Source organism: Oncorhynchus nerka, linkage group LG18 (genome assembly GCF_034236695.1).
Source record: "Oncorhynchus nerka isolate Pitt River linkage group LG18, Oner_Uvic_2.0, whole genome shotgun sequence".
Lineage (NCBI taxonomy): Eukaryota > Metazoa > Chordata > Actinopteri > Salmoniformes > Salmonidae > Oncorhynchus > Oncorhynchus nerka.
The window spans coordinates 55,047,629-55,062,516 of record NC_088413.1 but is presented as its reverse complement, the minus strand read 5'-3'; the positions used below and the strand labels follow the sequence as shown (position 1 = coordinate 55,062,516).

At 40.9% G+C, this 14,888-nt stretch overlaps 1 protein-coding gene across 2 annotated transcripts; it reads right to left on the bottom strand.

Annotated features, from left to right (window-relative positions):
• Nucleotides 1-1,465: 1,465 nt before the first annotated feature.
• On the bottom strand, nucleotides 1,466-5,472 carry LOC115146626 (protein LBH-like). 2 transcript variants are annotated; one of them, XM_029688696.2, is made up of 4 exons: nucleotides 5,259-5,472; nucleotides 3,239-3,314; nucleotides 2,683-2,881; nucleotides 1,466-2,582 (listed from the first exon to the last, which is right to left on the bottom strand). In XM_029688696.2, exons 2-4 carry the CDS (start codon nucleotides 3,311-3,313, stop codon nucleotides 2,509-2,511), a joined length of 348 nt encoding a protein of 115 aa, XP_029544556.2. In that variant the 5' UTR covers nucleotide 3,314; nucleotides 5,259-5,472; the 3' UTR covers nucleotides 1,466-2,508. The 2 variants fall into 2 exon arrangements, with proteins under 2 accessions (XP_029544556.2, XP_029544555.2); XM_029688695.2 differs by having other exon boundaries at nucleotides 5,095-5,471.
• Between the last annotated feature and the right edge of the window lie 9,416 nt (nucleotides 5,473-14,888).

The following is a 14,888-nucleotide window of genomic DNA, read 5'->3' as shown; positions in this document are numbered from 1 at the left end:
CAGACACAGCAAACCTTCTTGGCACAGCTCGCATTGATGTGCCATCCTGGATGAGCTGCACTACCTGAGCCACTTGTGTGGGTTGTAGACTCCGTCTCATGCTACCACTAGAGTGAAAGCACCGCCAGCATTCAAAAGTGACCAAAACATCAGCCAGGAAGCATAGGAACTGAGAAGTGGTCTGTGGTTATCACCTGCGGAACCACTCCTTTATTGGGGGTGTCTTGCTAATTGCCTATAATTTCCACCTGTTGTCTATTCCATTTGCACAACAGCATGTGAAATGTATTGTCAATCAGTGTTGCTTTCTAAGTGGACAGTTTGATTTCACAGAAGTGTGATTGACTTGGAGTTACATTGTGTTGTTTAAGTGTTCCCTTTATTTTTTTGAGCAGTGTATAAATCATTTCAAATTATTTATATTACGCAAACCAGACAACACAGTTTTCTTGTTTCTTCAATTTACGGATAGCTAGGGTTTAGTGAGTCCACCAAATCAGAGGTAGTAGGTATGACCAGGGATGTTCCCTTGATAAGTGTGTGAATTGGGCCATTTTCCTTTCAAAATGTAACAATTACTTTTGGGTGTCAGGGAAAATGTATGGAGTAGAAAGTAAATTATTTTCTTTAGGAATGTAATGAAGTAAAAGCTGTCAAATATATAAATAGTAAAGCACAGATACCCCAATAAACAACTAGTTGTAAGTACTGTACTTTACACCACTGACTGCACACACACCCGCAATTACTATGACAACTAGCATAGCCTTATCAGCAACTGACTGCTGTCTGAACACACAAATCTGATTTGTTCACGTTTAACTTGCTGTTTGGACAGACAGTAGTCCAAAATGGATTTGAAAAACTAAACTGATTTGAGCATTAAGGCCTGCAAGTCTTAAATAGTGCACAGTATTGATCTTCCATTTCTCAAAAATATATATATTTTTCAAATGTCAAAAGGTTATCTACACCATATTATTTTTTCTGTCTCACTCCTTGCTCTCCAATCCTGCCCACTCGTTTTCCCAGGAGTGGGACCTTCACTAAATTGTCAGCTGAAAGGTCACATTCAAAAAGGAAAGAGATGGAAAAATAAGATTGAGACCCTGCCACTCATGTCTAGATGAAAACATTGTATCTGACCTTTACCAGGAAACCAGATTCAAGTGAGCCATCAGACATGGGGATTGCAAGCCAGGATTGTGTGTGGTTGGGAGGGGATATACATTTTATTTTTATTTTTTATTTGACCTTTATTTAACCAGGCAAGTCAGTTAAGAACAAATTCTTATTTTCAATGACGGCCTAGGAACAGTGGGTTAACTGCCTGTTCAGGGACAGAACGACACATGAAGGGGGTGAGAGAGAGGGGGATAGGTATATAGGCACAGGCTGACAAAAATCAAGGTAAAAAAGAACGTTTGGCAAGCCTAAAGACTGTTATTTATGCAATACACAAGGCTTCAATCTAAGCACTCACATGTTTATTGTTTATAAAAACTGCAGATTAGAAAAATGCAGTTGCGGTAAATAGATTACACAGCATTTTCACTGTCATGGATTGTAACAACTAGGACTATCTCTGGATGTTAAGCTGTTGCTTTTTATAGTGGAAGAAATTGAAGAAAACAAATTACGCTTACACATATGAAGCCAGATGTAAAAAACTGTCAACCAGAATAGTCGTTTTTTTTACTATACCCACAGTTGTCACCACTTTATGCATCTTAAATTTTACTTGGAGTCTATATGCTGGACACAACTTTAAATGCTGTTTTTCAAAAACACCTCAGTTGTTAAAAAGTACTCCATGTTTTTACACAGTATCAGCATTTCTACAGAGCAAGGAAAACAAAATGATTCAGGTGCAATATGCAGAAATTGCACTGCCATTTCCTGGTTGTTAAAATTAGAATAGTTTGCCTCATTTGAGTTTATGTGAAAAAACAAGCATCTAAACCGCCATGAAATATCTTTTCAATAACCAAAAATGTTGTATTTTCATAAGTTTGAAGCTGGTGTACAAAACCGGAAGCAAAAGACGCAAAAACAAAACTTAAGAATGGGAAGCATATAAATAGTGGACCTAGAACATATCTAACACTTAGACTTGCTTCCAATGAGAATGACAATATACAACTATAAAACTCACGTCTATAAAACTTAAATTTCTATGTGAATTTGGTCGGGTTGCCCAAAAAGTTACATATTGCAACTTTGAGAGTGCTGCGTAGCTGTGATCTAGTTTGCATGTATATGAAAACTGCACAAAGTAGCTACCACCAGTAGTATGGCAAATGTGAGCAAGATATTTCAGACAGCTTTACAGATTGCTGTCCAGATTAAACATCCAAATTAAATCCTATGTGTTCGTTCTGGCAGTGTGCAGGTAAGGGTTACGACCCTCCAAGTACCTCCTACCCTCTCTTCCGTGCCCATGCCTATCTATCTTACTCTGGACACATTCACAGCGAGAGCAGCTGTGGAGGTGGATGGATGATCTTCTCAGTTAGATTCCTCTACTACAGCCCCAGACACCACTTCACTGCTGTCCTGCACCTCAAGATTCTGATCTTCATCTGGGAGACGCATGGAGAGAAGTGTCACACTCAGATAGGGAAAGAGTCACACACACACTTTGAAATTGGGGCAATAGAATATCATGCCAGGTTATCCTACCTGCAGTCTGGTCCTGTGTGGTCTGAAGAGGTGTGTGTTTGTAGGGCTGTATCCCACTTGGGACCTCAACAAAGTTGGGATCCTTAGGGGGCCAGCGGAGTTCCCCACTCTCCACATTGCCCCCAACAGAGGGCTCCACCACAATAGAGGGAAGTCTCTTGGACAGCTTGGGATTCCTCTCATGGGTATCAGGGAAGATCTGGACACAAGAAGTATTACAATTTAGTAATTTAGCAGACACTCTTATTCAGAGCGACTTACAGTTGGGGTCAATGCAAATAGTCCGGGTGGCCAATTGATTAATGGTTTAGTAGTCTTATGGCTTGGGGGTAGAAGCTGTATCTCAGTATGGTGTATTTACTCTTTATTATAGTGTTTTACTCTTTTTAATAAGGATTTGAGATCCTTGCAATGAGAGCTCATACAACATTTTACAAGACAGATCCGAAATGAAAGGCACATTTGTAATTGTTTCATTGGTAGGATGTCAATTAATCTCTTGGTTGAGTGACTGGTGGATTGATGGATGGATGGATTGAGGCAATAGTAGACTCACCTGAAAGGATATGCCCTGATCCCCTGACACAGCTGCAGCTATCACAGGTTCCTGTGTGTTAATCACCTTAGTCATCCTATGAACAACAAGGCAATATCATTGTTGTACACACTTTCATGTAAATAAACAGATGTGGTTTATGTCTACCTATAATACATTCACATAGTGCTACTCACTGACACTCAAGAAATCCAATGTAATACTTTTATAATCTCCCCTCTTGGTTGCTCTCTCCTCCCTCCCTCCCTCGCTCAGCTCGTGCTTATTTTTTGACAACCTTGATCAGAGAGACACGAGAAGTGCAAAGCCAGCCTGTGGTCCAACGAGACAACCAATCATTGCCCTTGAAGTTGAAACTAAGTACAGGGTACTGTACTTAGTATCATATGCAAATAGGCATAAAGCAATGTGGCACTTCAAAAACAACAAATTCACAAAATATTAAGACTGTGTAGAAGAAACTTATCTTGAACCAGGATTTTTTTTTACAGAGTTGTCATGAGAATGTAAGCAGCATACTAAATGGGTATCATGATGTCTAAACCCTGTTTTCATGACTGTTGAAGACTCACTCTCACTCATTATTTATGTATGCAGTTGTCCTTGAAATCTGATGTAGTGCTAGAGCAACAGCTGGCACAGGGAAACGGAGCAGACGCAGGCCATCTAATATAAAAGGCATTCATGAAGTGCCACTGCCAACTCAACAGAATCAACAGAACATATTTCAACAGACAGACCTTGCTACACTCGGAGTCAAAGATATTCTGGTGAGCATTAGTTCACAAATTACCCCACTCGGTCAGTTTGATTGACAGCTATGGCTTCCACGGATAAATGAGGAGATGTAATCTTTGTGTGATTGTCTGAGGATCACACTTGGCAGTGTGGAAAAGGACAGCTGATTTGGGTGTTTTCATTTATGCATTATAGCAATTACTGATGATTACTACTCGTAACCTGGATGTTTTTTTTTAATTCCTCGTACTGTGGTACATTTTTAAGACAATTGCTCCTTTATTCCTACTCAAAAGCATGTCTTGTCCCTGGACGGTATTCCAGTGGTCACTTTGTGTCTTGACCTCTTGGCCATCCTAGGTCCAAGGGAAAGGCTTTTCTCTTACTCATTACCAGTAAGTGAAGTCATCTTTACCATGGTTCAATGTGATTGTGAAAGCTTGGGTAAGGCCAACACATTGCTGAGGGTTAAGATATGGTATGTAGTGTTACTCCATACAAACACACCTACCTAATTATGGCATGAGTGTGAAACTGTGAATCACATCCTGTGAAAATAAAATACCACAGCATGATGTAACAAGGGTGTTTGTGCAGGATGAATGCAGATGTAAAAAATGTCATCAAGGTGCATCCAACTATTCAAAAGCAAAGTCTGCATACCATTCCAACTCAATAAAGTGTTTATCCTGTCACTCTGACACACAGGCTCCAAAACAGTTGGTGTTAGTTATATTTGTCCTATTTGAGGCCCAAGCAATATTGTTTAGCTGGAGTGACTGATAAAATGCACTCACTTACATGTATATCCAATCCTTTCATGTTAGTGAGGCCTAAGAAATAAGACATAGGAAAGGAGGCGGGTCTGGTATTGAGATACACCCACGTCCTTCTATGACACAATATGGTTGCAATAATCCAGCTCTCTCCAAAATTAAGACCCATATTGATAACTCGGTGAACTATCAGTAGTAAACTGTTGAATACTACATTTGTGAACTCTATTTTCTATTATTATAGGATATTTTAGTTTGTCCTAAACAATTTGTTGTTAAACACAAACTTTTTACAGGCTATTATTTAACTGTAACTGTGCGCACCTTAATAATCATGCCTACCTGTTCGGAGCGTTTATAAACGTATTATGTCCTTTCAAACTGTGTTGAGGTAGGCTAGATGTCCAGTGAAAACACTGCAAACAGTATATTTTCTTCAGAATGTCTTTTTTTCAGAACAGTGATAGAAATCCGGTAGACAAGTGTCCATATACACCGTAACGTACCCAATGAAGTTTCCCACACACGCGAGTGCTGGAGCATGCGCACTTTCGCACTCGAGTCGACTTCACGCCACAGCTTACTTCAAATCTAAATTAAATTAAATTGTATTAGTCGCATACATACATTTAGCAGATGTTATTGCGGGTGTAGCGAAATGTTTTTACTGAGACAACGGGTAGGATAGAGAGAACAGAGCAATTGATTATTCTGCCAAATGTATTACCCGAGGACTGTACACTATGACTATATGCAAATGTATGTACTGAGTAGTTAGAGCCATGAATGCTGATTGGCTGGCAAATTCACGAAAACACAAATGTGTTTTTCTTTGTCTTAATCTAAGGTTAGACATAAGGTTAGCAGTGTGGTTAAGGTTAGTGTTACAGTTAGGTAATACATTACATTTTAAGAAGATAAATTGTAGAAATGTGGGATTTAGCCAAAATTATGACTTTGTAGCTGTGATCACTACAAACCAGGTTTCCAACCGTTTTATGTGAGTAAAGTAGCCTACATGTTGGATAAAACAGTAATGACAGGCCTGATGGAAACTTTTTGGTAAACTTTCCAAATGTCGACAAAACTACATTTGCTAGACAAGGTGGGATCTTTTAGTGTTGGTAAATGGAATTATGCATCAAATGTTGTTGGAAACCCTTTTATGTGCAAATATTAATATGATATGATCATATCGTAAACTTGGTGTCACACCCTGACCTTAGTTTGCTTTGTATGTTTCTATGTTTTGTTTGGTCAGGGTGTGATCTGAGTGGGCATTCTATGTTGTGTGTCTAGTTTGTCTGTTTCTGTGTTTGGCCTGATATGGTTCTCAATCAGAGGCAGGTGTTAGTCATTGTCTCTGATTGGGAACCATATTTAGGTAGCCTGTTTGGTGTTGGGGTTTGTGGGTGATTGTTCCTGTCTCTGTGTTTGCACCAGATAGGGCTGTTTTGGTTTTCACATTTCTTGGTTTTGTTAGTCTATTCATGTATAGTTTCTTTATTAAAGATCCATGAATAATAACCACACTGCGTTTTGGTCCGCCTCTCCTTCGACACAAGAAAACCGTTACACTTGGAGTCATGCAATGACATGTACTGTGGTCCTCCCACTACAACTCATCGGGAAAAGGTGCAGTTTGTTAGGCTACAGATGATATCAATTATGTTCATTCACAGGTTAGTGAAAGTGCAAGGTGATGAGCTTGATGCTCCATTCTAATAAATATTGATTGTCTTATTCTGGTGGCATGATCATCGATGCTTGGCAGTCTTTTATCAAATAAAAATGATGTTGCTGTCCATAACAATCTCATAATGTAGGCTATACATGCTCTCTGGCCCAGGAAATCCCAAACTCGGTCCTGGTCCCCCGGGTGCACATTTTTGTTTTTTTGCCCTAGCACACCATAGCTGATTCAAATAAATCATCATCAAGCTTTGATTATTTGAACCAGCTATGTAGCGCTAGGGCAAATACAAAAACGTGCACCTAGGAAGGGCCCCAGGACCGAGTTTGGGAAACCCTGCTCTAACCAATAGAGCCAGTATCTGCGGGTGTTGTCTAGAGCGCACATGCCAATACCAGAGTGGGCACAAACTGCTGTATATAACGTAACATTTTTTTGTGAGAAAACCATCAGTACAGTTGAAAATTTGATGGAAACCCATTTGACTTGATTTTTTTTTGGTACATGGGAATTTAACCGCAAAGGGTATTTTCTTATTTGAAATATGTCAACATGCACAGCATTGTATTTGCAACAAGTCAATTTGACGGAAACACATTTCGGGTGGGAAATGTGCATATTGTTTTTATGTGGATTTTAGAATATTTGTATGAAAATCTGTCGCCATTTTGATTGAAATCTAGCTAGTGACGACCATAAAACATGTGTAGCCTATAGCCTAAAGAATGCGCCATTTCGACCTAGCCTGCTACATGTCGACCATGCCTCCACAACAGAACACCTGCGCCACTAGCTGTTTCCAATACCCTGTCCAGTACCCTGTACATTTTTTTGTGAACATTTAGAAAGTTTGCCTAGAATATTGATGAGACAATTGCCTGCCATGGTGTGTTTCCATTGAACTGTCTTGTGTTGGGAAAAAAACACTGGATATAATTACATCGCACCTAAAACAATACATATTTTTTCTCCCAAAAACCTAGTGTCGAATAAAAGTTACATTTTTCCATCATCTATTTGGGAAAAGTGTGCATTAATAAATTGGTGACTGCCTGTATGCCCTCCCAACTATTATTCTCATGTCTCAAGTAGTCCGCAAAAAACAGTATGGATAGAATGCAAGAATGGACGAATATATGCCATATTCCAATCATTCTCATGTGCCACAATATCGCCATGGTCCGTGTGAGATTTGCCCTCCTATTAACCCTTGTGTTGTCTTAAGAGTCAAAAACGACCCACCACTATGTTTATCAGCAGAGAAAACCCCCTAAATTATATTTTTTCAACTTGAAATTTGAAGACTTTTCCTAGAGTGACCCCATCATTAGCAAAAGTGAAACATTGCCTTTGTTCATATTTCCATGAAAGCTGTACCCCACCAGGGTACAAAGATTGTTTTAGTGTCATTTTTGACCCGGCAGTTATAAAATAATTTACACACCACAAACCACACAGATCCACACACACACAATGAGAAATTTAGATTATGTGTGCTACTGATTGAACTCAGACAAAACTAAAACTTTCTTGTGCGTGTGCAGCATCTCCCCTCCACGATCCCACACATGACTCAAGTTCACAGGCAAAATAAACAACATTTCTGACAAAATAACCATTTCTTGAAAGCATTGTTTACTAATGGGGAATGCAGTCAGAGGCTATAAAGGTGCAGCAGATGACAGTCCCCCCAGTTCTCTCTTTGTTGAAGCCATGAGTGCACGTTTCAGTGCCCAACAGGTCGCAGATCTGATTTCTTCAGATGTCCAGGAGGAACAAGAGAACAATGACTTAGAAGAGGAGAAGGTATCTGAAGAAGAAGATGGGGAAGAATTACAACCCAGAGCACAAGAAATCATCTTCAGATGGAGAAGAAATCTCCCAAGCTGAAAGACATTTTTGTCAAAGAACAGCAAAATAACATGGTCCTTGTCACCATATGACAACCAGGGCAGGATGGCAGCACAAAATGTCATAAAGATGACCCCAGTGCCCACAAGACATGCAGTTGCCCAGGACATCACCTCAACATTCTACATGTTCATCACACCAGCCATCTAAAAAATCATCCTGGAGATGACAAATTTGGAGGGTTTCCTTAAATATGGAGACAACTGGAAACGGATGGACGAGATTGAGCTGTATCCCTACATAGGGTTGCTAATCTTAGCGGGTGTGTATTGGTCCCAAGGCGAGGCTACATGTAGTCTCTGGGATGCAGAGAGTGGAAGTGTGATTTTCAGTGCCACGAAGTCGCTGAAAGTCTTTCACACTTTCTCAAGAATGCTATGATTTGATAACTGTGAGTCAATACCTGCAAGACGTGTGAGAGACAAACTGGCGGCCATAAGAGAGGTCTGGGAGAAGTGGGTGGAGCGTCTGCCATACCTCTACAACCCTGGGCCTGAAGTAACATTGGATGAGCACAGAGTTCCATTCAGAGGTACCTTTTTATTTTCATATCTGTAATGTATGTGATTTTGACTGTTAATTTTATTATGTATTGCTGTAATATCATTAATTTATGTGATTGTTTTGTGTGACACTAACTACTGATAGTAATCACTTTTGTCAAAAGTTCGCTGTCCTTTCTAGCAGTATATGCCCAGCAAGCCAGCAAAGTATGGCATTAAGATGTGGCTGGCCTGTGACGCATAATCCAGCTATGCTTGGAAGATGCAAGTCTATACAGGGAAGCCGACTGGTGGAGGCCCGGAGCAAAACCAGGGGATGTGAGTTGTGCTTGATGTGACAGATGGACTGAGGGGGCACAATGTCACGTGACAATTTTTTCACCTCTTATGAACTCAGCCAGCAGCTCGTGAAGAGGAAGATCACCATGGTTGGCACAGTTAGAAAGAACAAGCCTGAGCTCCCCCCTGCACTCCTCGCAACAAGGGGGAGAGAGGCCTACTCATCAAAGTTTGTCTTCACCACCACTCTAGTTTCTTACCTCCAAAAAGAGGAACAAGAATGTGGTCCTCCTGAGCACAATGCACAAAACGGTTGAGATCAGTGATCATGAGGACAGGAAACCAGCCATCATCCTGGACTACAACCACAACAAAGGAGGCATGGACAACCTGGACAAGGTTATTTGAACTTACAGCTGCAGGAGGATGATGCCCGCTAGCCCCTGGTCATCTTCCATAACATCATTGATGTGTCCTCATACAATGCCTTCGTGATATGGAACAAGATCAACCCTACCTGGATGCCTGATAAGCAGAACAAGAGGAGGGTGTTCCTGGAGCAGCTGGGAAAGGCACTTGTAACCCCACACATTCAAAGAAGGGAGCGCCTCCTCTCCACAGCAGCCTCTGCAGCGCTTGTGAAAACTATTCAGGGGGCTATTCATGTCCTGATGAACCTGAGGCTGCAACTGGGGCAGGCAAGAGGAGGAGATGCCCATTCTGCCCCCCCAAAGATCTGTAAAAAAAATACTATGTGTTGCACATGTGAGAAATAAATCTGCAAAGTCCATGCAAACACACGTGCTAATTAGAGTTGATTGATTTATGTTCTTCACATTTTTGTTTTGTATCTATTATCTTATTTTATTATTTTTTATTGTTGTTGTTTATACACCTTGTGGGTGGGCGCAAGGGTTAAAAAAAATAGAAGACTAGTATTTTGTAGTTGAATTCTTCATTGTACAGTATATAAGAATATATCACTATGTTGCCAAAAAAGTGAAAGACTCTTGTTTCCGTTCAATAAAATGCTTTCCAAACTACTTTCTGCACATTTCTGCTATTTCCTTAGGCTATACAAGTGCTATCTCTAGCTAAAAAAGGTATGTTTACACCTATGCGGTACCTTTAGCAATAATAATAATAATAATAATAAACCTCTACTTTAGTAAAGCAAACAATTATGACAGGTGTTGTAATAAAAATGAGTGGTGCCCACTGATTAAATGCAGTCTTTCTGCATGGTGAAGAGGGAAAACCCACATATTCACAAAGTTTGTAATGAATGACAGGTTGTTTCTCCATGCAAAATAGATTTGGGGTTTTCAATTCAATTAAGCTGCTTTATTTGAGGGGTTTAGTGAAGGCGGGTCATTTTTGACCCTTAGGACAAGGGGAGTATACAGAATGTTAAGACTACACAAGGGTCAATCTGAAATTATTGGATTGTGACATTTACAACCAGCCAACCAGAAAAGCAAGGCGAAGCAATTCAGGTATTCTTGAAAGTCAAGACAATCCTTTTCCTGCAATAATTTTAGAGTTAAAATTAGATTTAGCAAGCAGTAGGCATTTAGAATTAAATATGGAGTGTAGCTTTATAGTTACATGATGACATCAAATTCCTCATGTACCTTCAAAATGATTAGGCAATCATAATTTATTCGAAAAAAACTGTTTCCATAATAATTTGAAGCAATAAAGAAAGTTAGACAAAAGAAAAATACAGCCCTGTCAAATGGATAACATGTTGGCGATCTTTAGATCATTTGTCTACCCTTTCCATTACACGTCACAATGTTTTTTTTTATGCAACATTGATTTTGTTGAGTGAACTTGGGCAGTGGCGACCCGTCATTCAGGGTTTTTAATGTTATTTTAACATTATTACATGTCACATATCAGTTTGCAAACAATGTAAAAATATATATGTCATTATTATCATGCAAACATGGTCTCATTTTTGTTTTCTTGAGTAACACGGCTCCAAATTAAGGTGTTTCAGCCTAGCTCAGTGCCTTCCATGGTGGTGGGGCAAGCCAGCAGAAAATATGGAGCATTGCGCCATAATTGGCTCAGTATTCTATCACTCATGGGGACACTACGTCATCGCCAAGTCTAAGGGTAGAGCTAAAATATTCAAGCCCCTTGGGTGCTGCCATAGAGTTACGTCACCGTCTTTCTAGCCACCGCCAATCCACATTTAATTTTCCATTTGTTCTGTCTGTTTTTTTCACACCTGGTTTCACTCAACTAATTACTTGTTTATTATTTAACCCTCTGTTCCCCATGTTGATTTTGTGAGTGATTGTTTACTGTATTTTTGGTCTGTCATGGTGTGCGTGTATTTGTTACTTTGTATTTTTTACATTTTGAGTAAAAGTACGTTGATTACTCATATCTGCTGTCCTGCGCCTGACTCTCTACACCAGCTACACATAGGACCTATTACAGTTACATTAGAGGTGCCAATCCAAGAAGGCTCAAGGTCATTGGCCACAGATAAAAGGACATCAAATCACATTATTTCTACAGTAGCTTTGATTGGACTGATCATGTCAAAATCTTAGATAGCAATCCTTTTTAATCCTTGTCATATGAAGATAAATAATTGATCAAACGTATCGGTACTCATCGACCATTGGACATAAACATTACACAACAAGCTGGAAATCGCAAATTCAACAACGAGTGGTTTGGAAGGAATCAGTGGCTAACTGCAAGTATTGCAAAGTAATCATTAGCCTGCTATTCAGTGGAATGGCTGTGTGGTCCCTAAGATTAAAGGTCTGTTTTCCTAGTTTAATATTATAAACATTCAACATTGGCCATGCTGTCAATGAAGCAAAACAACTGTTAACTCGGAACTGCAAAATCTGACTTTAGTAAGTTCAAGACAACTGGGAACTCAGGAAGAACGAGCTACGACTGGGGAAATAAGTTTTCCAATTCGGAATTGTAAATCTGTAACTCAAGCCTCTTTCTAGAGCTATGAGCTAGATCACTGATGTCATCAAGAGTCAAGCTTTTTTTGTTTTGTTCCCAGTTGTCTTGAAAGCACCATACATCCAGAGAATGGCAGACTTTGATGACAAAGTTTGATGACAAAATTTGCCCGCGAAGGACCACCGTGACACCTTCCTGTTCAAGTGAGCACAGCACAACAAGGTGAGTCCAAAAATGTTTTGTATGCTGCTGCATAAATTATGTAACATGCCAGGGAGATATGTATACTGTAGCTAAGACAGTAATACAAAGTGTATGTTGTGTAGTAAGCTGTTAGTAGCCCATGTGCCTCACCCTAATAATTTGGTCTATTTTCACCTCTTAATTTCGCCTACTGTTCTGACTTGGTGGTGCACATGTAGCCTATAACCTGTTTTTGAGAAATGTAATCATCAAATATTGTAAGAGCTTTCATTGTCTGCTTATATGCCCCCTTTATTTATCCTACAGTTCTGACTTGTTGTACAGCAAGAATACTGTAAGAATGGCCCATGTTCTGAATTCTGTCGCTGTACAATTCAAAAGTGCTGAACAAATAGTTATTTTGACTACGTCCTTCCTAGCTCGCTCATTTTTTATTTTATTTTATTTCACCTTTATTTAACCAGGTAGGCTAGTTGAGAACAAGTTCTCATTTGCAACTGCGACCTGGCCAAGATAAAGCATAGCAGTGTGAACAGACAACACAGAGTTACACATGGAGTAAACAATTAACAAGTCAATAACACAGTAGAAAAAAAGGGGCAGTCTATATACAATGTGTGCAAAAGGCATGAGGAGGTAGGCGAATAATTACAATTTTGCAGATTAACACTGGAGTGATAAATGATCAGATGGTCATGTACAGGTAGAGATATTGGTGTGCAAAAGAGCAGAAAAGTAAATAAATAAAAACAGTATAAAAACAGTATGGGAATGAGGTAGGTGAAAATGGGTGGGCTATTTACCAATAGACTATGTACAGCTGCAGCGATCGGTTAGCTGCTCAGATAGCTGATGTTTGAAGTTGGTGAGGGAGATAAAAGTCTCCAACTTCAGCGATTTTTGCTGTTCGTTCCAGTCACAGGCAGCAGAGTACTGGAACGAAAGGCAGCCAAATGAGGTGTTGGCTTTAGGGATGATCAGTGAGATACACCTGCTGGAGCGCGTGCTACGCATGTGTGTTGCCATCGTGACCAGTGAACTGAGATAAGGCGGAGCTTTACCTAGCATGGACTTGTAGATGACCTGGAGCCAGTGGGTCTGGCGACGAATATGTAGCGAGGGCCAGCCGACTAGAGCATACAAGTCGCAGTGGTGGGTGGTATAAGGTGCTTTAGTGACAAAACGGATGGCACTGTGATAGACTGCATCCAGTTTGCTGAGTAGAGTGTTGGAAGCCATTTTGTAGATGACATCGCCGAAGTCGAGGATCGGTAGGATAGTCAGTTTTACTAGGGTAAGCTTGGCGGCGTGAGTGAAGGAGGCTTTGTTGCGGAATAGAAAGCCGACTCTTGATTTGATTTTCGATTGGAGATGTTTGATATGAGTCTGGAAGGAGAGTTTGCAGTCTAGCCAGACACCTAGGTACTTATAGATGTCCACATATTCAAGGTCGGAACCATCCAGGGTGGTGATGCTAGTCGGGCATGCGGGTGCAGGCAGCGATCGGTTGAAAAGCATGCATTTGGTTTTACTAGCGTTTAAGAGCAGTTGGAGGCCACGGAAGGAGTGCTGTATGGCATTGAAGCTTGTTTGGAGGTTAGATAGCACAGTGTCCAATGACGGGCCGAAAGTATATAGAATGGTGTCGTCTGCGTAGAGGTGGATCAGGGAATCGCCCGCAGCAAGAGCAACATCATTGATATATACAGAGAAAAGAGTCGGCCCGAGAATTGAACCCTGTGGCACCCCCATAGAGACTGCCAGAGGACCGGACAGCATGCCCTCCGATTTGACACACTGAACTCTGTCTGCCAAGTAATTGGTGAACCAGGCAAGGCAGTCATCCGAAAAACCGAGGCTACCGAGTCTGCCGATAAGAATATGGTGATTGACAGAGTCGAAAGCCTTGGCAAGGTCGATGAAGACGGCTGCACAGTACTGTCTTTTATCGATGGCGGTTATGATATTGTTTAGTACCTTGAGTGTGGCTGAGGTGCACCCGTGACCGGCTCGGAAACCAGATTGCACAGCGGAGAAGGTACGGTGGGATTCGAGATGGTCAGTGACCTGTTTGTTGACTTGGCTTTCGAAGACCTTAGATATGCAGGGCAGGATGGATATAGGTCTATAACAGTTTGGGTCCAGGGTGTCTCCCCCTTTGAAGAGGGGGATGACTGTGGCAGCTTTCCAATCCTTGGGGATCTCAGACGATATGAAAGAGAGGTTGAACAGGCTGGTAATAGGGGTTGCGACAATGGCGGCGGATAGTTTCAGAAATAGAGGGTCCAGATTGTCAAGCCCAGCTGATTTGTACGGGTCCAGGTTTTGCAGCTCTTTCAGAACATCTGCTATCTGGATTTGGGTAAAGGAGAACCTGGAGAGGCTTGGGCGAGGAGCTGCGAGGGGGGGCGGAACTGTTGGCCGAGGTTGGAGTAGCCAGGCGGAAGGCATGGCCAGCCGTTGAGAAATGCTTATTGAAGTTTTCGATAATCATGGATTTATCGGTGGAGATCGTGTTACCTAGCCTCAGTGCAGTGGGCAGCTGGGAGGAGGTGCTCTTGTTCTCCATGGACTTCACAGTGTCCCAGAACTTTTTGGAG